The sequence below is a fragment of the Gouania willdenowi genome, chromosome 8 (genome assembly GCF_900634775.1).
Source record: "Gouania willdenowi chromosome 8, fGouWil2.1, whole genome shotgun sequence".
Classification (NCBI taxonomy): Eukaryota; Metazoa; Chordata; class Actinopteri; order Blenniiformes; family Gobiesocidae; genus Gouania; species Gouania willdenowi.
Genome location: NC_041051.1, coordinates 20730062 through 20753996, shown reverse-complemented (window position 1 = coordinate 20753996; position 23935 = coordinate 20730062). Strand labels below are relative to the sequence as shown.

The window sequence follows — 23935 nt, the reverse complement described above, 5'->3', positions numbered from 1 at the left end:
TTCATTCATCTGTGTTATAGAAAATAATGTATTTATCTATGTGCGTATTCCGCATTGAAATGTAATTTACATATTTCCTTGGATTAGAATCCAGGACTTTTTAACGTGGGATGTTAGGGCTGGACATAAATCTGATTTCAGCCATTTTTCTTTTGTAGTGTAATGCTGATATTCCGATGATGGTTTATTGCTCTCCATTTCTGCTTAGGCAATAACGTCTAATCATGGTTTTGATGTGTCAGCATGCTACAATCCCTGTGAGTTCCTGTTTTTTCTATCAATGACCTTCATCTCACTGCACTGCAACGTCTTTTATTGATCTGCTGTAAAAAAAAAAAAAAATCAATCACCTGACTGGTTTGATCCTGGGAGGGCATAGGTTCTATTCCTTGACAAATGTGCATTTGTATATTGTATATCTAAATAGGTTAACAAAGAGTTTTTTTCTCATAAGGATAAAAAATTTTATGGTCATTTGAGTTTTTTGGCACACGGAGGACACAGAAGGTGCACAGCAGTGTGTCTGTGGCTGGGCGGGTATTCTATACACACACACATGCACACACACATGTTCACACAAAGTCCATAGCCTGCGATGTGTCTATGGGACGTTACAGAGCTTATGATGTTTTTGTTAAGGATGAGTTTAGTGATGTTAATTATCTATGTAGACATCTTTGTGGTTTGCATGACTGGTAAACTGCTGACATACTTTACACACACATCATGTGTTCATTTCAGGTCATTACACATGACACCAACTTTGTACTTATCAGGGACATCAGCACATACGTGACATAGGGATATGGACCTTATATATGTGACGTAAAACAGGAAGGGACTTATTCCCCTTTCTCAGTTCCAACTTCTTTCGGAAGTCTTTCCTAAATCTGATGTGATTGTTGATGATGGTTGCAGCACATGTATGACATTACCTGGTTTAGAGCGTAGACTCTACTCGGACATTTCTGGTGACAGGGACTTTTGTCGAGACTTTTCTGGCTTTCTTGCCAATGTGTGTACCTTTCTGCTACACTTTGACATTGACTCTGACTGGACACTAGAATTAGCTAGAATAGGCTTGTATTATTTGTGATTTTATAATCATATTCTTTCTCTTATAAGTAATTTAAATCAGTATTAATATTTATTATTAATAGATATTCATTATTTATCTTTAATCTGTATTATCTTTGAATAATTTCTAATCATTAACTTTATTACATGTGATTTTTTTTATATATTCAAAAGGGAGAATTGTGAATTCATATTTAGTTACACTAGGATTTGAGCATGAAGAGGGCACTAAGATTTGTGTCCTGGTCAGTCTCCTGTGTTATCCATTCTCACATGATATGTTTTTCTGTTCACATTTCATATCCATGTTGTGTGAACCCTTTGTAACATCCAATGTGTATAAAGTCCAGAGGAGAGATTCCCTCCTCAGGCATTTCATCAGATTATAACTGTGAGAATGCTCTCTTCACTTTAAAGACCTTTGTTTTCTACAATTGGGGGTACTTAGCATATCTTTTAAGCCACAACTTCTTAAAAACTACTCAATATAAGTAAAGGTAGCTCAGTCAAACGATCACTGACGTGAAAGTACTGAAGTATTTACTTTAAAGAAAAGTACAATTTTCTTCATTAGAAGTGCAAGTAAGAAAACACGAATGCACAATTTGTTGCTAGCACTGTAATACTACTGAATAACACTGTGGTGTTTCACTCACTAACTACCACAACATTTAGGTTTATGTTCTATAAAGCCAAATCGTTCTCCCATTTTTTAATTTCAAAATAAAAAAAAAAACAATATATATATACTCACACACTGTACTTTGATGAGTCAAAAGTTTAGAATACATTTTTGTCTATAAATTGATTCTATGATTTCCTTTTTCAACTCAAATTGCTTATTTGTTCTACGCTTTATATAATAAACTGAATCATTTTCAGTAAAAAACTGGAAAAAGTGTGGTGTTCTAAAACTTTTGACTAATGAAAATTTGAAAATTCAATGACCAAAACATGTGTTAATTTATTGTAGGACATAACCTGGTACTTTGGGGTATCATTGACACACCTGACGGATAAAACAAGTGAGACTAGCTTTGTGTTCCACCTGACCCAGCCTGTGTGTGAGGGATCACAGTGGGAATAATTGCTAATGTGAATCGGCCTAAAAATAGTGCAGTCACCTTATCTGTGTCAATGAACCGAGGCAATCTTAAAGTTTCTTTATAGGGTTACAAACTGTAACAGTTGAGTTCTTTTTTTGTCAGAAAACTTTCAGAATGACCCTGAGAAGTTGAAAGGTTTTACCAAGTCTTGGTTTGAGTGGTTTAGATGAGATAAACAATGATGCTGACTCATGCTTTGCTTGTTTCTATAGAGACACACCGTTTTTGTCACACTTAGTTGACTTTGCGTCGTGAATCATTTGTTACTGCGATTCCCCATTTGTGAAAGTAATTTTTTGTGATTAGTGACACTTATAAAGAGCTGGTTAAACATGATTAATGTTCCAAAACAACCTTGACTATAAAATCTGCATCAGCGTTAAAAGATGAATAAGATCCTTCCTGTGGTGCCGTTTTATAAACTTGCTTTGACACGCTGCAGCTTTCAAGCTGTTTCCATTGCGTGAGCTGGAAACCAGCTGGACGCAAAGGAGTGTCCAGACTGCAGAGGAAGTCACGAGCAGGTTGATCATATATTATTCATCACTTTCATACGCTTCTTTCTCTTTTATCTATCCATTCCCAGAAATGTGAGCTTAATATCTCACAATGTAATATATTCACTGTATAATCATAGTTCTTATTTTATTTTCACAGATTTGACCTTCTTTTTCAGTGTCACTCCTATTATACAGTTTCTAACTACTTTTCCTAATTTCATGTCAGTGTAAGAGCCTCACGTTAGGATTAGATTGAACAAGCTACTTTTAATGTTGTTAGATTAAACAAATGTCATTAAAAGTGCAATAAAACTGGTGTAGCTTTGTTCCCTCAGCATGAGGTGTTTGTATGAAAACACGTGATAATAACCATTGCTGACTGTACTGAATACATGACAAACATATCGAGCCCAAGAATATCTATTGTATCAATGTAACAAGTATCACAAACAAGGTCTGTTTCCAAAGAGTGTTATAAACTGTGTATATTTACAGTATGTTCATCTATTATGCAACATCCCCACAATATATATGTATTACAAGTACAGGAAGAGGATTCTAAGCCAACCATGTTCATAATGCAAGTTGCAGTGATATACTCTGACCTCTGAAATGATGGGATACATTAAATAGACTTTTTATAGCAGTGTTTTTCAAAGTTTGGCCAGCAAGACCCATGCAGTTCAACACAAACCAACGACTGGTCCTTACAGACACTTAGGAAATCATCAATCAATCAATCTATCAATCAATTGCACAATGCTAATGTCACATTATACTATCAGCGCTCTCATTGTTTCTTTTATAGTCCCCCCCCAACTCCCTCTCCCTTGCTTTCCCCCTCACTATAGTGTAACAGTGCCCCCCTCATTTTATATTTCCCTTACGTTTAGCTTAGCGTTCCTTAGTGAGGACTGGTGATGGTCAAAAAAGGAAGGATAAAAAACGGAAAAGGAAAATAATCAATTAAGGCTGTGCAATTAATTGATACTTGATTCTGATTTTGATTACTACACTCAACAATTACAAAAATAACATAACCGAGAAAAAAGCACTTATTTAAAAAAATATATATAGATGTATATTTTCAATTATACATATGTTTTATTTGCTAAAGCTAGCCTGCAGGCCGTCACTAGGGAAGTTGTTGCTAGTGGTCTTGAAACATGGCAGGAGAAACGCAGCAAAAACACTTGGTAAACATTAACAATCAAAGCAAGTCAAATTCTCTTATGATGAAGACCTTGAGCAAAGACACATCACATAAAAGAAGTGTTTTGTTTTGTGAAAAAGTGAACACACTTGATTTTATTATTTAGTAAAAAAATAAACAACTTTTTGGTTGACAAAAAAATCGTGATTTCAATTATGACTAAAATAATCGTGATTATTTTTAGGCTGGGGCTACCAGACTCAAAATGCACAAGTTGTGTAAATAAACCTCACTGGTCTCAGTCTCTCTGTGTTGAGTTTGCATGTCCTGAAAGTGACATCAACCTGTTCCCTGGCTCTACCATAATATCCTCTGCTCGTGGACACATTTATACTGGCAGTCATGGTGCTGATGCTGAGGTCGCCCTCCTGTGGTGTCCCTCTCTTTGTTCCCACCTGACACTGAGTTCTGGTTGCCATGCCGATCCACAATGCTCTCGCCTCTGGCTAAATACAGCATCACCGTTAGCTGCTGTAGTCTCAGGAGCTTATTTCAAGTCTATACTTTTCATTCCACTCTTCATTTCTTATATTGCCGGCGCCCTTTTCTCCAACCCCACTGTCACCATTTCTGGTACAATTGATGCTTCAAGCGCTTCTCCTCCCACCTTCCCTCCTGCTCGCTCAGCTTTGCAGCCCCATACAAGAAGATGATGTCCCTAGACTCCACTTTATTACCATACCATGAGAGGTGCTTTAGGCATGTTGCAGTAAAGCACAAACCCTGTGTCTTTAAGAGAAGAGTCGGTGTAATGTGTAAGGTGGCGAGAGAGAGATGGTGAGGGACTGGGAATTCACCACAAGCAGAAATTGGTGCTTCATTCTTTGCTGTTTGCTGAGCATCCCTAAACCTGGTGTGCTCAGTCTCCCTCGGAGTACGCCCATCTGCTCTCTCTTTCTCTGTCTCTCTCTCTCTCTCTCTTTCTGTCTCTCACACACACATACATACACACAAACAGTCACACCACACACAAGTGCCGGCTGACACACACGCACAGTGCCGGACCATAGCTGTCTCGTGAAGGAGGATCAACTGGAGCAAGGAGAACGCCAGGGACGAGAAAAGGCAAAGGAGGACTGTGGAAGACTGGCAGCGAATAGAAGACCTTGAACCTGCACACAGAAGGAGAAACCCAGAGCTTTGTGAAGAACAGACGAGCGAAGGAACAGGAGGAGGGAGGAGGAGAGAGGGAAAGAAGAGGAGGGGAAACAGGAAACACCAAACACTTTCAGCTGCAGCGGTCCGTGTCGCAGCATGGGCAATGCACCATCCCAAGGCATGTCAATCCTTATTTCTATGCATACTTGTGTAACAGGTATTTTTTTCTGCATCTGCATGTTGGGTTATAACCAGCTGCTTGTTCTCCTCTCACTGGCTGCAGGCAGTGGGGGTTGGGCTGATGAGGAGAGGGATGCTGGGAGGGAGCATCACTTACTGGTTAAGAGCTCAGGAGAGAGCCGATAAGGGAATGTTGGATGGGAGTGACATTGTAGAGTGAAGGCATTGTTTAGAGGCAGCAATGGTGGTAAACTGCAATATTTGGGAGGGGGCCAGTGTAAAGCAGCAGAACTACTGTTGGTGGAGCAGGTGGTGCCGGTGGGTGTGACTGTGGGTGGGTGTAAAAGAGAGTGGGAGGCGAGCAGTGAGTGGAGAGTGATTTTGGTTTGTTTGTGTGTGTTGATGTGCTTGTTGTAGCTGCTTCTGTCAACATTTAGAGATGGATCTGAAAAAGGGACCAAGCGTGTGTGAAACTCAAAATTAAAAAAAAGTAGATTGATGGAATAAGTAATAGTAGTAAATGGAGATGGTCCAGTTAATGGTTGATAGTCAACATCTTAATATGATGCTTTTGCCATATTCCATAGATGTAGATGTCATGTTCTTTCCCTCAAATTCCTCTATATCTCTTTTAATCTATCTTTCGTGTCATTACCTTTAAGGTGAAACTACCAGTTTCACATTTTTAAAAAGCTGCACCTGAAAATGACCTTAAGTCCTCAAATTCCTGGTTGGAAGAAAGACAATATGATATATTTTGTGTCTTCTTTGATGCATGCATGCATGCAACAATTGGATACATGTTTCAAAGCGAATCAAAAAAAGAGCAGAAACACTCTGAGGAAGGTTCACACACAACACATGACAAACATCTGCTCTGAAGATGTAAAGATATGACAGGAGAAGAAGCTAAAAGAATAAACGCTCATTTTTTAAAAAGAAAGGTCAATCCACAGCTTCGAATATTCATGCACATCCTGTCCCTCTCCCTTTCCCAGTGTCTCCCTTCACTTCCCTTTTTTCATCAACTCTCTAGTGGTTAGTAAGGGATGGTGAGCACCTTATCATTGCTTGCTTACCACTCACCAAGGGACAGTCTGCGAGTGAGGCTAAAAAAAGACACGACTGAAGGGACTCCTAAAGCACAAACACTGGGTCGGGTCAATTGAACTGACTAAACCGACTGAAAAAATACAATAGAATTTTATTTGTCATTGTAACAAGTGCAACAAAATTGCAAAAAGCCTTTCAGTCAGTGCAGACAAGAATTTGAAATAGAATAAATATCAAACAAAGACAAGAGTGCAAAAAATAAAAATCATGCATCGTTCAATTCATGTTACTGGATTCACTGGGTCTGATTTTCGTACCCAGCGCACTTGGCTCCATTCTTGAAGCCCTTACTTCCGCTATAAAACCATTGCCATGGTTACAGGCACTCCTCTGGATGCTCCAGCACTGTGCGCTGTGTTTATTGTAATGCAGTTTTAGCATGTTCTGTTGTTTTGCCTAAAGTAGCTAACGCCTACAAGCATTACTACAGCTGAAAAAGGTCAAATTAAATTTGTTGTCTTAATTGTTATGTTAAGTATAGCATTTTATTTATTGTTGAATTTTGGGGGAAAAGTTTCGTTTTACTTCCATTTGGATCTAAATGCACTGTTTCTTTAGGAAATGTTGCTTATTAGGCCTTGATTTAAGTAATACCGCTTTACAAGGTCATGTGAATTATTGTGTTAGTCTTTTTATGCATTTGTTTTGTGCAATAAAAAGAGCTTGAGTATTTTTGTGCCACATTGGTTAAGATCATAAAGTGCATAGAGGAACCCCATGGTTAGAAAACCCTAACTGAAAAACATGATTTATCATAATGATTAATAGATAACTAATAGAATTGTGTACTGCAGCCCTCTTTTAAGGGGGAAAAAAGCTTGTAAATGGACATGTAAGATGAATTGCTGCAGCAGTGTCATCTGTTAGGAATGGTAATCACACAATCTTAACAGCATGATTATGATCTTGTGTTTTTTGTATCTTTGGTAAAATAACAATCCATTTAGCTTAAATTGTTTTCTATGTTTTACAGATAACCTTCAAAAGGCTTAGTTTCTCTGGGATATACTGTATTGGGTGAATTTTTCAGACACTTTCTTTTGGCTGTATAATAGGAGTGTGACAATATCCCCATACGGCGATATATCGCGATATGTTTTTTCGCACGATTGATTATTAATATGCTCGCGCTAAGCATCGATTTTAAAAAAATAATTATTTTTCTGGGATTTATGGTTTCTTGTATTATTTTCAAAATTTTTCTGCTTTTTCACTAAAATGTGCTGGGAGGTCTTCACAGAAATGTTGTCACTGTTTGTTGAAGGAACCAATATATTGTTTACTGGAATATTGCACTATAATGGTGTCACTGGTAAGAAAGACCCTATTTTTTGTTTAAAGAAAGCACTATTGGAGATACTTATTCATTTACATTGTTAACACTTATTTACAGAAATGTTGCACTAAAATAGTGTCACTGTTCATAGGACACTTTTTCAGTTTATTGTTTTTCAGAGATAGAAATTTTTTTTTTTATTTTTTCATGTAATGTTTTTTTCTTGTCATGTCAGATTATCGTAGATTGATTTCTGACCAATATATTGCTAATCGCAGTATTGTCATATCGTGAGATAATCGTATCGTATTGTGAGGTACCCAGAGGTTCCCACCCCTACTGTATAAACTTAGTCAAGTTCAAAGTATGGGAAAAGACTTAAATGTTTTAGTACCACCTTACTTCAGCCAAGTTGTCCTTTCCACCTCATATTTTGGGTTTACTGACTGTATATAGTGGAATTTTTATTTCTTCTTTACAGATTGCAGCTGGTTGACAGAGTAAAGCTAAACCGTGAAGAAAAGATTTTGGAAGAGTGAAGTATTAAGCTCAGCTCATGTCTGCATGTTATGGAACTAATGTGTCCTTTGTGTACAGACTAGATCCTGGTGGCTTTATACATCTATGTTACACCTCGTGTATGTTCACCTGAGCTTTATGTCAACACCAATGTCTGTCACTTTGATGATCCTTTCTAGTGAAGGAAAGCACAATAAGCCTCTAATAGCAGCCTGTAGCACCTGTGAACCTGCAGAATAAAGCAAAGGACTTATGGTTGATGGCAATTTTAAAGATGCTCTTTGTTTGACAAAAAATGTCTCCGATGAAAGTCAAAGGTTGCATCCATACTGTCAGGCAGGATCAATACGGTTTAAAACCAATGAATAGCCAGTTATTCGGAGCAAATCATGACAGTTTATTTCAGTGCTTTCACCCAACTCTTCATATTTGTTAAATTTAAATATGATTTATTAAAAACGTGTATACATTTTGTTTGGAGACACACTCATAAGCCTGTGGAAATTGTTTTTCGTTGTTCAAAACACTTTCAATTTATTTAAAAAAAAAAAAAAAAAGTAGATTAATAACATTATCATTATTTATCTTTTCACCACTGAAATGTATTTTGTGTAACACGTTTTTACCACTGCCAAACCCCTGAGACTGACTCAACAACCCCCGGGGTTTGATTAAACCCAGGTTAAGAACTACTGGTTTAGTGAATGAAAGATATTCTTCATTGTAAAAACAAGTAATAGCAAGTTTTTTATAGAATACATACAGTATATACATAGTTTGATTGTCATTTGCTTTCCAAATCTCAGAATATGGTGGATTAGTAAGTTTGTATTGTCATGTCTTATTTGCACAACAGGTATCTTTAGACTAAGATACAGATTCAACACAGAATTGAGGTTTGCGTTTAAACTATGCCTTTAATAACACAACAGTGAAACCAGATTAGGTCATTTTTGACCCCAGAGGATAACCTTGACCTGATATTTTTATGTAAATAAGCCTATTAAAGGTCTATTGATAGAAACATGTGGTAATATGTCACTAATACTACCCTGGAATCTAATTAAAAGTAGAAATATATCATCTAGACGTGTTTGCAATAATGACACATACGGGCAGAACATATTTGTCAATCACATAAAAATCTATCCGTTTCTGACCAATCTATGAATACCATATTACTTAATCATGTATGTTTGGTCCATTTGTTACGCCAAATATACAGTATAATTGAATATGTGTATGACAGTTAATTAATGTCTGTGTGTTTACCGTGTGATGGACAGGTAATCTATCTACGCTGAAAGCACCGACAGGTAGACTCCAGACATTCATCTAACATGCAAGGTCAAAGCCTGGCTCGGGTTGTATTATTTAATTTTATCGCTGAAATCTCTTTAGGTACGGATCAGATAACAAATATTATGAGTTTGTGTTGGAAATGTTTGTTTAATGCCAAAACACTGTAAGCCTTTAAGCTTTCCGATTGACAGGAGCCCGCTGTGAATCCTGCTATGTTTGCAGAGTCACTGTTTTGCACTCCTGCACCTGCTTATTTCTGTGCACTGTGCCACACAAAGCCCCACCAATGCTGCGTTGTGATTGGTCAGTGATGATCCAATGTTTTATGACCGAGCAGTAGCATTGATTCCCAGCATTTGTGGAGTAATTGAGCCCGCTGGGAATAGTGGGCTTGTAAAGTCGTCCTGAATCTGAATATTCACATGATGTGATCACTCTGGAGCACCACCCTTTTTTCACAATGAAGGCTGGGCACACAAGGATTTTCTCACTCATGATTTTTATGAGTACTTTGTCCGAAGGAGCATGCTTATTAGCGTAGCACGCAGTGTCTTTAAGACACGCCAATGCTTTCAGTCATATGCATTCACACGCCCATGTCCAAGTGTGTACTGAGCAGATGTTTTTTAGCGTGCAGCATTTAATAAAATGCAATTATTCTGGAAAAGAGATCCTTGCATAGCTAAAGGGAATAAAATCTCTCCCATCCAATTCAGACGTCTTTGCTTTTTCTCGAGTCTCTTGGTACTTACAAGCTTCACTTATAGGTAACCAAGGTACTTGCCATTGAGATTTCAGAAACTTCTGAATGGGTTGCACGTTTACTCCAGGGGCTTTTGTTCTCTATGAGTTTCTTACAACTGCTGTGGTAAGCACACTAGGAAGCGCTCAAGGTCATTAATATTTTAGATTTTTAAATAATACATGTGTTATCAAACGTCCTTGTTTCTATGCCACAACTATTGCGTTGCCGTGGTTGATGGCTGTGCTCAATAAATGGTAAAGTTATATGAGCCATTGGGGCTTTAACATTTTGTCGAAAAGATAAACAACCAAATAATAGTGAAATCAAAGTAATAGTTCCCGTTTACAGCTTTAGTAGATAATAAAAGCGTCTTAATTAAAAGTAGGTTACATCTTTTAGGAAAGAATTTAACTATGCAGAACGCTACCAGCGACTTAATGTGCTTACTCCCACTGAGAAGCGAATACTCAGTTAAATGTTATGGTTGTTTACTTCACTTATTCTATGCAAAGATGGAGTAGGCAGCTTAAAAACATGCTTGAATAGAAGTCCCCTAAAATATAGAGTTGAACACAATCATTCTCAGGTGGTCATTTATATTAAAGAATTCTGTTTTTTCCTGGATGGAAAGAAGCTTTTCCTCCCTCCGACAGTTAAATGAGCAGGGGTTTGGGTCGATATCACTGAGAATTTATCTATAACCTTAATGCTTATCAGTCTCATTTACATTAATTTTATAACCTTTTTGTTTCAACAACTGTAGATACACGGTACATACAAGGGATATTGTATATCCTTGTAGCTTCCTGCTGTAGAGAGAGGGATGAATCTTGTTTCTAGGTTTACCAGCTGTACTTTAAATAAAGGAAGATATCAACTCGTACTTTCTGTTATTTTTATATACTGTAAATTTTTGTTCATGCCTTTTCATTTAATTACATTTAATTACATTTTGGTAAATATTTGGATTTATTGAAACAGTTAAGTATCAGGCTTGATTACAGAACCTATACCATTCAACTTTGTTTAATTTTAGAGAATGTTCCTTACTAATCTTAAAGCATACCTGTAGTGAACACCATGTGATTGTAACCAAGATTGAGAGCTATTGTTGTCTTTGTCCTCAGCACTCCAATTCACTTCCCTATTATATAATTAAAGTTCTCTAATTAATTTTATTTCCTCAATTCTCTTTTTTCTTTATTTCATTTTCTACTGAATGTTATAGAGTTTTCAGTTGAAACAGTTGATAATTAAATAACTTAGTTAAGTAGTTGATGTGAAAAAAACAAAGGTTAGCTTGGTGCACTAGATGTTTACCCCTGCAGTCTTTTCAGTGATGCATTTGTGGTTGTCATACATCGGCTACTATATAAACAGCAGTATACATCCTCGCCGCCGAAAATCTGAAAATGCGCTTCACCCCAAAAAAATCCTGAAACCTTGCTGACCTACATTTATTTTTATAAATCACAAACTTTGCGTGGAAAGTGTTTTGCACATCCTTCAGGCCCTGTTTTGTGTGTACGCAATGATTATAAATGGAGTCCCTGATCAGGTGCTACGTTTTGTTAAATATTAACTACTTAAAATGGCCCAAGGCTTCCTGAATTTTGGTAGGATGATTTTTGTGTTTTAAGTCCTTGCAGGTGGAGCTTCAGGACTGTCTGGGAATATAATTAGGCTAACCAGGTGCAACAGGCTACTGTTTTAGGTTACTTAACCAGCCTTCCTCCTCCCTGAAGACATTCCACTTAGCTTCATCTGCAATTCCAGTATTATACTTGTTAAAACTGAGAAACTTGCCATTCAACCTCTTTCCATTTATGTTTCGGTCGTTGAGCCACTGGCCATAAATTTGGGGGCTTGTCCAGGATCTAAGAGCAGGGTTTTGGCGTTACTCACATCCCTACGCTGTCATAACCAGAGATTTGTAAGGTAGTCCACCTTGTTTTGCAGTCATTTTTACTTGATAGTTGACACATAAAGGGCATAGAGAATGTTGTGGCAGAAATAAAGCACCAGTGAGGCACTAGTAAGCAGCTGCGAAACCATTACCCACAAACTGTAAGTTGACTCATGAATCAACAACAGGGGTAAACAATGATTCAGTTGACAGCATCTGTGTGGACAGAGAGGTCATTTTATCCACGAATGAGCTGCTATCATTGTATAGATTAGTACCTAACAAATGACACCACCACCCAGGAGTCATGGCTGTATTTGGCATGTTTTTTTTTCTCTCCAAATAATAAGAAAACTAAATATGATGAAATATTATCATTAACTGAAACACGTTAGAAATAACTAGCAATGTAGTTTATTAATAATTAATAAGTGGCACTTACTAAAGCTTCCACTACTAGTTAAAGTATGACATAACCACACACAGTGTTTTGTCAAGCAATAGACAAACAAAATATATGATAAATATATATAAGAACTAGAACATGCAAACAGCTAATTCCACCACTTAGTGTTGATGTCATAAGCATGCTAGTTAAAGTATATCACCTTGCTCGATTTCTGTCTTTTTAGACTAAATGTAATGCCTTTTCTTCAAATATACTTGGCAACACAGCCACAGAGTTAATATTTTCAGTGATTTTAATGGTGCGTGCACTATCGTAAAACCACACCTTAATAACAAACCAGATTCTCCTTTCTTCAAAACAAAAAAGTCTCATATTTAAGTTGTACCTAGATATCATACCTGAAATAGCACCACACTTACACTCTGCTTTTATTATTTAGTGAAAATGGGGGACATAGTGTCAGATCTGTGGAATAACAAATGTCTAAACAGAAAGGGATCACGTTGCACAGTTATCATTCCCTTAAGGTTGTGTTTTGTTTCCTGGACATATTTTACGGTCATTATTAAATATTAAGCAGCAGGTGAAAGCCAAAGAGGATTCTAAGCTATTCATGCTGAAATCACTTATGAACGTGTCAGCTCCAGAGTGTTGGCAGAGCTTTGATTTAGCTTCTAGGCTCAAGATTCTTCCAAGGCTTCTGCTTGACTTCCCATGAAGAGAAAAAACTCACCCGATGGGGGTTAGCAGGAATATACTGGAAAACTTAACTAAAAAAAATGTTATTTCTCCTTGCTCTTCGTTTTACTTTTGTCTAATTCGTCCTCTGATTCCTGCTGAAGCAGGACTACTAAGCAGAATGTATGAGCTTTGACAATTCTGGGCTGATTACTCACTATATAATTACATTTTGATTGATGTTACAAGAGACTTTATGCACTTTGCAAACTGACACGTATGCACTTGGTCAGGGCTCAGCTTCATTTTTCGATTTCTGTCATCTGCCATCACGTTGATTTGTTAAGAATCCTGATGTTTTTGGCCATTTCTGTATGTCCACCCGTGTTTGCTGGTGAAAAAAGTTTGCTCGCTGATCGACTCCTCTCAAGATATCCAATTTCCCACTATTTTGACCGCTAATATTCATGGAATGAGCTGTAACTGGCTGAGAAGGAGATAAAAATGTGTGTTATCCAGAAGTTCAGCTGAGCTTGGAATAAGGATTTTCTGTAGCTGAGGTCTCTGCTGGGACTGACATTTGCATGTGAATTTTCTGAAGGAGGCCAAACCCACTGCCATAATCTATTAGAGCAATGAGAATAAAAAGGTCAGATCTATTTTACCCTGAAATGGACTTGTATCCCTTTGGCGTGTACAGTGTTGCCTTAGTCTGTGTCTCTTGATTAATTAGCTGTGTGGTCTGTCTTCCCTCATTTAGGGGGAATAGAAGTCTAGGGGCTTAAATATAACACGTGTCATCGGCTTTTCTATAAATGCAGCAAGAAAAAGACAGAAGGGCAGTAGACGTGTGTGATGACTGTTGTGTGATGTCTTTAAATAAAGTGGCTAAAAGAGATAATGGATGCTCTGAATATCCCAGTCTTTATTTGAGACGCTCAGTTATCAGTGATGCAGGTAGTGAGTCACTCACTGGGTCATCATTGCAGCAGGAGGAGTTGCCTTCCATTGTTTGACCTTGTTCAATAACAGGAGCTCTGTTATGAATGCTCACAGAGGTAATCACTGCCCATGCCAGTGCTTTTGAGCTGGGCCTGGAACTGAGGACAAGGGCGTTTGAAGGGTGTCTCACTCCTGTCTGCTTTTGTGGAACTAATCTGAAGATGCAGGGTGTTGAGGTTCACACAGCTGCTGGATCACTAATGTTGAGTTTTTACACGTTCAAAACATTTGGTCACTTTGACTGGAGATGCATGTTGTTCTACAGAAATCCTTCTAAAGCAACACAGTGGTAAACAAGTTATCTACAGCAGGAAGGTCCTGATCCGACATCTTAGCGTGGAGTTTGCATGTTCTCCTTCTGCATGTTTGGGTTTTATCAGTAATATGATTTCCTCCCACAGTCCAAACACATTAATGATTGTTGTTTGGTCCATTCGGTTTTAAATGCCATTATCGAATAGAGCTAAGTCACTGGTGCTGCTTTGCATTGATGATTGTATGTATATTTCTCTGAACTTGGTAGACAGATTTATTTTATTCAAGTTGTTTAATTGTAAAATGTAATATATCTGTTTGGTGCTGTGCACATTGACTCATATTTGAAATGAGGGGGAAAAAAAACCTCTCAAAACCACCCAAAAATGATTTCACTTCATTTCTTTAAAAAGAAAAGAAAAATAGAGACATATTCTCAGGAAACACGCTAAAACCCTTTGAGCACCCGACCAGTCTTTGTAGACATTTAATGACATTCACGTGCACACCTAGTGATAGCTGTGGTTCTCCATTGGGACCAACCTTAAGATTACTGTATGGTGTGTTAATCTACGTGTATAGCAAATTTCTCGTATTTATGAATTTGTCTTTTAAAACCTTTGATAACCCAGGTGAATTCCTGTCTACACTGTTATTGTAAAAAGCTAATGTCAATGATTTTGGTGGGGGGGGTTTGAATAATGAGTAATTTATTTCTGGTAATGGTGATATTTCAATCTAAACAAGGTTCTGCTCTGGCTCACGGCCGCAGAGATCCTGCTAATAGGCAGATTTCAGTCAAGAAAAAGTCCACACACACACACAGACGATTTTCTCTTACAATTCATTCCATGCATGTAGCCAACTGTCAGACACCTGATGATGCAGAGGCTCATACGTTTACCAAGCCCTACATTCCTCCCACAGTTACTAGGAAACCGGAGGCTGGCAGTGCAGGCTGTGCAAGAGCAACAAAGCTGCAGACCGACAGCGAGCATGTAACATGATTATGATACGTGAGGATCTGAGGGTAAATGCTTTATAAATTCTCAATCCATCAATTTAAAGATCACTGCATTTGTCCTTTAGCTCTAGGGGTTTTGTACTCTATCAGTTTACGCACAAAAATCAAGATTTAACCTTTTCTTTTTTTGTCTCTGACAATGAGCACACACACTAACAACAAACTTGATTATGCAGCAATTTAAAGGTTTAAAGGTAAATTCCTTGTTTCTGCGCAATGTGATAGATGCATTCACACCAGCAAGGGCCCTGCTCACCCATTCGTTTACACTAATGAACAAAGTATTTGCCTCATTGTGCTTGCACACTGAACCACCAAACCATGCATCACATCATTGATCTAGTTGTTGGGGGGCAGAAAAAAGTGCAACTGTTCTACTGACCTTTAAATTTCCATCTCTACTGTGATATCTAACTGTGTAAACACCTTAGATTTGTAAATGTGGGACAGTCTATTTGTCTTCTGCTTTTTGGCTTCATCCAGTAAGTTGGCCATTTATACCGTAAAAACGGTTTATTAGAGGTGTCCCGATCCGATATTGATATTGGATATCGGTTTGATATCAGCCAGAAAACGAATATCAGATTTGATCGGACTGCATCTAAAATCACCAATATAAACGCTCCCATAAAATTTTTTGCTCCAACATTTCTATCCATAGATGACTGTGGTTCACACTCCAACAAAGTAACCTACTGTTGTTGACTATTGTTTTCTGTTTGAGTAACATCACTTGATCAAGCCTTTTCTAGCATTCCACACTACAAAATAAATAATGAAAGTATGTATGATCCGTGCTGATATTCTATCGGATCAATATTGGTATTGGCCGATTCACATTATCGGTATCATATCGGAAGTGAAAAAGTTATATTGGGACATCCCTACTGTTTCTGATAAGGGAAGTGATCAGCCAGTTGTCTCCCCCGTCACACACACACACATTCTCTGGTAATGACGTCACTGGAGGGATGAAGTGACCAAAAAGCACCACTGTGTTCAAAGGTTAAAGTGTGTATTGGGCTTTTGTAAAGCAGTACGTGTTCTCGCACGAACAGAACTGCAAGACTGCCACCAGGTCGGAGGCAGGGAAAGTTGCAAGTGCTGTTTTCTGGCCAGAGACAGCAGGGGGGATGAAAGACCCCCCGATCACTCCAAAAACACTTGTAATTCCCTCACAGAGACTACGAGAAGGATTTATTAAGATGAAAAAATGACTTAGTTCTGCTTTAACAAGGAGATGAAAGCATCAGTGCGGCTACTTTTTGTATCCCTCCTTTTGATTCGACAGATGTGATTAGTGTGGACTCTTGCAGCTTGATGTTTCTCTACAACAGGAAGCCATTACAGAAAAATTTTGGTTTTACATTTTTTTGATTTCAGAAATTTTGTACCATTAGCTTGACTGCAAATACAAATGTGCTGTGGTATTTCTCCTAAAGGAAAATGTATGATGTGTTCTGATTAATGTTGGAAAAAGACTCATCAGGAGAAAACTAATCCTTGCAATTACCAAAAGCTCAGTTTGAGTGGCATCACAGAGTTTAAAAGGTTGTTGTATCCCTGCCTTGATGAAATGCACAAGCTGCGCATGCAATCCTTGGACTCGCTCTTACCAACATCACTCACTCATATTTTACTCTCACTAGTTTCAGTCACGTTCACCTGGAATAAAACGCTTCAAATATTTATGTCTCTGCAGCATTATTAATGTACAGTTCTCTCAGCGGGAGTTCACATTTTACTCCATTCATTAAAAGAATGCTCTTGTCTAGGTGTGAAAATGCCAGGATAAGGTTTCCCTGCCTCAGCGGCCGTTTTCTTTATTGCTGTGTCTTCTTTGAAAAAACAACTGCACAGCTAATAATCCTGAAAGAAGTTATGCAGTGTTTGTGAGAATTCTCAGCTTTCATGACGACATCACTTGTGCATTTACGCTGTAAAACAAACATCACTGCAACACATTACACATTACACATTTACATGACAAACCTAGGCATACCATCACATTTGCTAAAGCAGTGCGTTAAAGTGACTAGAGCTAGTGCACATGAGAAGTAATGTGGCTGATAGATGCTGACTCCTTGCTCCAGCACAAATTGACAAATCCATCTCAGCTGACTGGGCTATGCTTGACTGTCCTGTTATTTGTTAGAGTACACCGCTTACAGCGCAGGCGTATTGATGATCAATGTCAAATGTGGCAAAGAAAATGTCTGGGACTTAAAGTTGTTGTGCTTTTGTAGTTGAGTATCTGTGCAGAGTTACACGAACAAACAGACAAAAATGGAGGAGAGCGTGTCCACAGGACTTGAAGCGGATCCCTCTCACATTAGAAGTCTGTTCGGGCTTGTTGTAGAAGCCTGTTAATCACAAACAAAAGTTGTGTAGCATGCAGATGGAGTTTTTGACGGAGAGCCATATCACCTTGTGCAGAAAAACATGGAGCTTTTTGAGTGCAGTAAGTTTCTTTTCTTTCCTTTTTTCCAACACGCCGCTATGATTGCTTTGGTAAATAATTTTTTTATGTGGAATTAAATTTTGGCTTCCTTCTTTTAAAGCTGCGTAACCACATAACTGAATTCAAAACAAATATATATTGTGCTCACAAATTCGCTGATAAGGATTTACTCACTAACAAGTGTCAATTTGTTTTTGACTTCACCATAAACAAATGAGTTGCTTTGGAAAATTTTGGCACATAACATTGTGGGATTTGGAGTCCCACAGAAGAATGTAAAGATGGCAAGTGGAAGCAATTCCTAATATGTAACATGTTTTCTGCATGACGATTCTGTGGCTCTGTGCTGTGCTTTCTGCATTATGCTGCCATTTTAAAATCCTTGTATTTTACCTTTTTTAGTTTTGCGATTTGAGCAACTTTATTTTTGAGTATTTGTTTTACATTGATTTTTTTTGTCTTTGCTTATTTATCAGTGGCTTTACAGTCCTTAATATTTACAGTGCTAATATTAAAAGTTCCTTATTTTAATTCAGTAGTGCTTTGCTTTCTTGTGTCTAATAACATATTTAGGTTTTATATTATTTGTGTTTATGTGCAGTAAATATCCTCTGTACCTCAATGTTCTTGCTTTTTTAAAAACCCATATATCTGTATCGGCATCAACATTCCACATCCTACTCGTTATTTCTGTAGTAAAACTTTTTAATTTTTTTTTGATTATTTAGTCTCTTGAGTTTGGTTGGTGGTCTATCAGTAAAAGTGAACAGTAAAAACTAGTGGGAATTATTTCATCCTGCACTAGTTAATTTGCAGAAAACCTCAGGAAAAGTCAAGATTTTGCAAATCTTTGTGTGAGAAGGTCATGTCTTTGGTTTATTACACATGTCTAACACAGCAAAACAAACTACCGGTAAGTGGAATAATCCATCAGCATGAATCAGCTCATTAGAAAGTAATTAGAATGTGAACACCAAGGATAAGCAGTGACTAGCTCCCCTCACTTAGATGTGTTGACAACGTATGGAGCTTCAGGCATCAAGATTTAACAAAACTTAGGGATATTAGGCACAGGATATTAAACTTTAGAGCTATTGAATTTAAAGCAGGTGTATTAATTGTTCTTTTCTTACAAAGGAAAACATTTTTGTTATTTATTATCTGACCAGCACATCTGCTAACAATGCAGCGTTAACATTTCTAAATCCTTACACTTTTTCAGCAGATCTTTAAGCTTTACGCAGTCAGTGTGTGTATTTCTCCTCTCTGGCCCACAAGTGCAAGAGAGAGTGTTTCCTCCTTTGTGTGTCTCTTCTTCTGCTGTTTGTGATAATGACAGCCGGCTGCATTTGAATGATTCATAGCAGAATACTAATGCGACATGCAACAGATGTCTTGGAGAAGCCAAGCTGTGCCCTTTGGGTGTCACTCAGCTCATCAGGGAATCTGATCACCTGTACCACTTGTTCTCGCTGCCGCATAATAAATGCTATCTGATCAATCAAGTTCTTGATTTTATAATAGCTCCATGCTTAATTAAACCTTCCAACTTTGGGTGTTGTTAATCTCTCTGTAGGTTTTGCCACAGAAGCTCAACGACACCCTAAGCTTTGTTGTGCCTTGTTTGTTCCTCTACAGCAGGGGTGTCGCACTCATTTATGTTCAGGGGCCAAATACGGACCAGTCTGATCCCAAGTGGGCCACAAATGGGCCTGGAAAACACAATTTCAACATGAATTTGTCTTTCACACTTCAAAATATAAATGGTACAGTATGTAAGGAATTGACAGTGGCCACGTTTACATGGGAGATTTCATTCATTTTTAAAAGCAGGATAATAGTTAATTCCTCTTTAAACTGACCATGTAAACACTTAATTCCTAATGCTAATTTAATTCCGAACTAAACTTAAATTTGAATTAGGTGGCTGGCAGTGTTTGGAATAACGGCGTTTAAAATAACGGCGTTGGGTAACGGCGTTTGTTTTTCAGTATCGGGGTAATCTAACTAATTACTTTTTACGCCGTTACAATGCCGTTATTGTTACTGAACGTTAAGCGCGGTGCGTTACATGCATTGATTAAATAAACTGCTATCCGAAAGCATCCCTGGCTTCTTACTCAATGTAGTGACGAGGTGGGTTAAAAACAAGGTGAACGATTATGATTGGCTAAGGCAACGTGCCCAGCACATGCGACACACACACACACACACACAGAGCAGATTGGATGAAGCAGCAGAGATGGCGAGTGTGGAGCAGTCTGATGAAAAGTTGGCATTTTTAAGATGGCAATACAAACACTACTTTAAATTAATTGTGGTCAAAGGCAAGAACGTACATGTGAAGTGTACATTATATCCAGGAGTGAAGACTTTGTCGACATCTGTTGTAAGCAACTCAAATTTAATGAAGCACCTCACGATACACGCATCTAAAAAATCTGAATTCTTTGACATAGAGCAACTTTTTTTTTTTTTTTAACAGTAACTAGCTGCTTTTATTATAGAGTAATTCAGTAACTAACGCAGTTACTTTTTGGAACAAGTAGTGAGTAACTATAACTAATTTCTTTTTTATAGTAACGTTCCCAACACTGGTGGTGGTATTATTCCGATTTTAATTCCGAATGAGAAAATTCCTCTTTCTTGTAAACACTTAACTTGCTTAATTCTGCTTTATGGTAATTTGGGTCATTCTGTGCATGCGCAATTTACCGCAATGACGACATAATCCAAGATGGCTGCCTGGACTAGTATTATAATAATGTATTATAATAGGCTTATAATACATGGATATAATGAAAAGAGTGGATGGACGGAAGCATAAACATGTAGACTTTCACACGGACTTATTAAACACACACGGACTTTGGTAAATGTGGTAAACAGAACAGGCTTCACCGTACGGCTGACACTAGGACCCGGAGTCGGAGTAAATGCTGCTTTAAATGATCCAAGGCTTATATTTGTTTAGAAAAATAAGAATAACCACTTGGAAAAGTTGCTGTTTCATATCAATCCCACAGGAAGTTGATCTTTTCTTCAGTAGCCCCTTCAGGAATAAGAAACATTTAAAAAGCCAATATTGAAAATTTTAAGAAAATCATATTTTGTGTTTTGATAAATATAAAAAACCCAATCTAACCACTCTGACTTACTAGGATAATGAATTAAATTAAGGAACATCGGGGAGTGACTCCTTTTTCTCCTTTTTCACATCAAGTACCTCAAGGTCAAGAGTCTGCATTTCATCTTGTCTCTAAGTATTCTTGCTTTCTTTGATTGCTTGGGCTAGAGACTGAGCATCCTGGGATTATCCTGGCACCTGTGCCTCAATAAACTAAGACTTAGACCAGTTTTTTACTGTCATTATCCTGATCACAACATTAGCTGCATGCCTTCTTTGACTCATAATCACTTTCATTGGACTCAAGTTGAAATGTGTTGATGGAGAGGAAGGTAGAACTTTATTCAGACATGGATTTAGGGGTTATTTCTATACCTGTGTTTTGCAGCCTATAGAACCTGAGATGTTTCAGCACTTGTCTCTCCCATTCACAGCCAGTTTTAAGACTGCTGAAAGGCTGATTCATTACTCGCCACCACCCACGTCTCATAAAACAAACATGCTTAATTTGATCACGACAGGCCTGGTCATTATTCTCAGACAATTGATCAAGTGCAATCACTTTCACTGCACATCATGTTTGGAAATGAATGTGTTTACTTAGGGCAAAAAAAAAATGCAGGATTTAGGTTGGTTTTTTGCACCATCACCCTGGATTATCGATCAGTAGTCTCCCTTTCAGTAGAACAGACAACAGCCTGCAATTATTAAAACCAAGATGTCCTGGGAAACAATATAAGGATGTAATTAAATCTTTACTTTTTAATAGTTTTCATGTTGAATTCAAATTCTTGACACTCTGAATGGAAAAAATGTCATTTAGCTTTCCGTGGTTTTTAATTTTCAAATATCCCTTGGCTGAAACAGATTATTCTTGAAGAAAATGAGATGAAATAGGAACAGGAAATGGAACTACTGACATTTTCATCTACAGCCGAAGTGCTATTCTCATTAATAACAATCTATCAGGGAAGGGACAGTTATGCCTACGTATGTGCACTCAACATATTCAACAATATCTTCTGCTCATCAATGTAGGGGGAAAAAAACACATTTTATGCAAACTCAGAATTGGAAAGAGGTGAATGAATACTTTGCTGGATGTGACATGGTTGTTGTGCCAGATGGGAGTTTTTTAAGTGTTTTTTAGACTGCTGATGATGTGGTGTTTTAACATTTAATATTTATTAGGCTATAGGTTACAGGTCCATAAAACATAACAATACATGTTTTCAATGATCAATTATCTAGAAACAAATGATTTTAAAAGCTGGAGGTTTGAGGAGAATAGCCACATGACAATAATAGAGGCCATAATAACTCGTAAAAATACATGTCACATATATAAAAATCATCCTTGGCCTCACATCAAATGGGCCACAAAAGACCACACTCATAAAAGCATGGATATATGCGTCTTTCAATACACAGTTTAGGTTAGAAATTTTAGAAAATGCTGTGAATGATGGAGCATTATGAACACAGTGTACTGCCTTTGAATGGCTACTTCAGAAGGTCAACACACCATTTCACAAGGATGAAATCATCTGAAGTGGGTTTCATAAATGAGGACGAGTGAGTTCAATGTGGTGGAGTGAGACATGTACATTATAAGAAGTAATTTGGCAACGCCTTGTCAAAATAAACCAACTTCCCATCATTTTAAACTTGGCAGTGAAGAATTAAGGAAGTAATGAAAGCCCTTAGTGTCATAGCAGGTGAATTTGTGTGTTTGTGTGTGTGCTACTGGTTCAGTATCAAAGCGTTATTCTTAATTTCAAGGATATTCTGTCAATTTTCTACAAATATTGGCACAACCCTTCCATTTTACTGCTTTATCATTGATTAGCAGTGTAAAAATAATATTTTAGAGGTCACAATTGCAGGTACATTTTCAGATCTTCCTTAATAATTTCCGAAACTAAGATTACTAACTGTGTGCAGTGTTCAGAGATCAATACCCCTGCTGTAGATGCACAATCCATGCCTCCATCTTATTGATTTTAAACAGACGGTTCACATAACCCCTCAGTGATCTTTGAAAGAAAACAAACCCATAGAGATGCATGTATTCCATCTTGTGTTCTAACTTGCTATTTCCTTTATTTTTGTCAGAATGGTAGATTATTTTTGGTGTGTAGCAGAGTAAAATAAAGTAGTAGTAAGCAAATTGGCAATGCTAAAAAAGGGGTTTTGGTGCTTTTTTGGTTTGCACCGCTACCATACAAAAATAAATATCTGCTATTTGCCGTTTTGGAGATTTCAGCTAATTAGTATTCACATATCATGTTCTTGTCATGTTAGGCAAAATCTTCTGCTCCCATAGAAAGTATACGGTGAAATAGCATTTCAATCTTAGTTAAGTGTCTCCCAGTTTCTTGGATGTCACGACGTTAGTCCTAAGAAGACCAGGAACATTACTCTGGTCAGATTTGGACGTTAAACTTACCAAAAAACAAGAAATCAAACTTTAAAAATACCCGTGGGCTCTGCATTTATCGTATTTTTCCTCATATAGGCCGCTATTTTTTTAAATTTAGTTTGAGGATGCGGCCAATAGACTACGGCAGAAGAGTCAATGGGTGGATTTTTCAGCAACTCAGCACACATTTGTCCAGTGAAAGCGGCTTTTGGGAGGCTGTTCCAAGCATCATCACAGCAGTGGGATGACTCAACTGGCACATTGAGTGGACATCTCCATGAACCGTTTGAAAGTGAGCTTCAGAAGTTGTAGGAACAAAGAATGCGCTCAGGCACAGAGACATTTATGCTCAGTTACTCCCAGCTAGAGGTGTAATCGGCCCTTAAAAGTTAGACCTGACATGGCCTGAACCCAAATAAGGCAGATTTTTTAAGACCGAACTCGTTGCTCTGCATGTACACAGTTCTTTTGCCTTTTGTCAAGAACAAGTCGTTTATACTTTTTTAAAATCATTCATTTGCA

At 37.7% G+C, this 23935-nt stretch overlaps 1 protein-coding gene across 8 annotated transcripts in view; it reads left to right on the top strand.

Moving 5' to 3' along the window:
- Nucleotides 1-4703: 4703 nt before the first annotated feature.
- The window catches only part of srcin1a (SRC kinase signaling inhibitor 1a), a 124612-nt gene continuing 105380 nt past the window's right edge, over nucleotides 4704-23935 (top strand). For 6 of the 8 annotated variants that reach the window (XM_028454690.1, XM_028454683.1, XM_028454681.1 and 3 more), the window contains exon 1: nucleotides 4705-5172. In XM_028454690.1, the coding sequence (XP_028310491.1) occupies nucleotides 5151-5172 (22 nt within the window). In that variant the 5' untranslated portion in view covers nucleotides 4705-5150. Of the gene's footprint in view, nucleotides 5173-23935 lie in introns of all 8 variants that reach the window. The other 2 variants (XM_028454682.1, XM_028454684.1) reach the window with 2 other exon arrangements.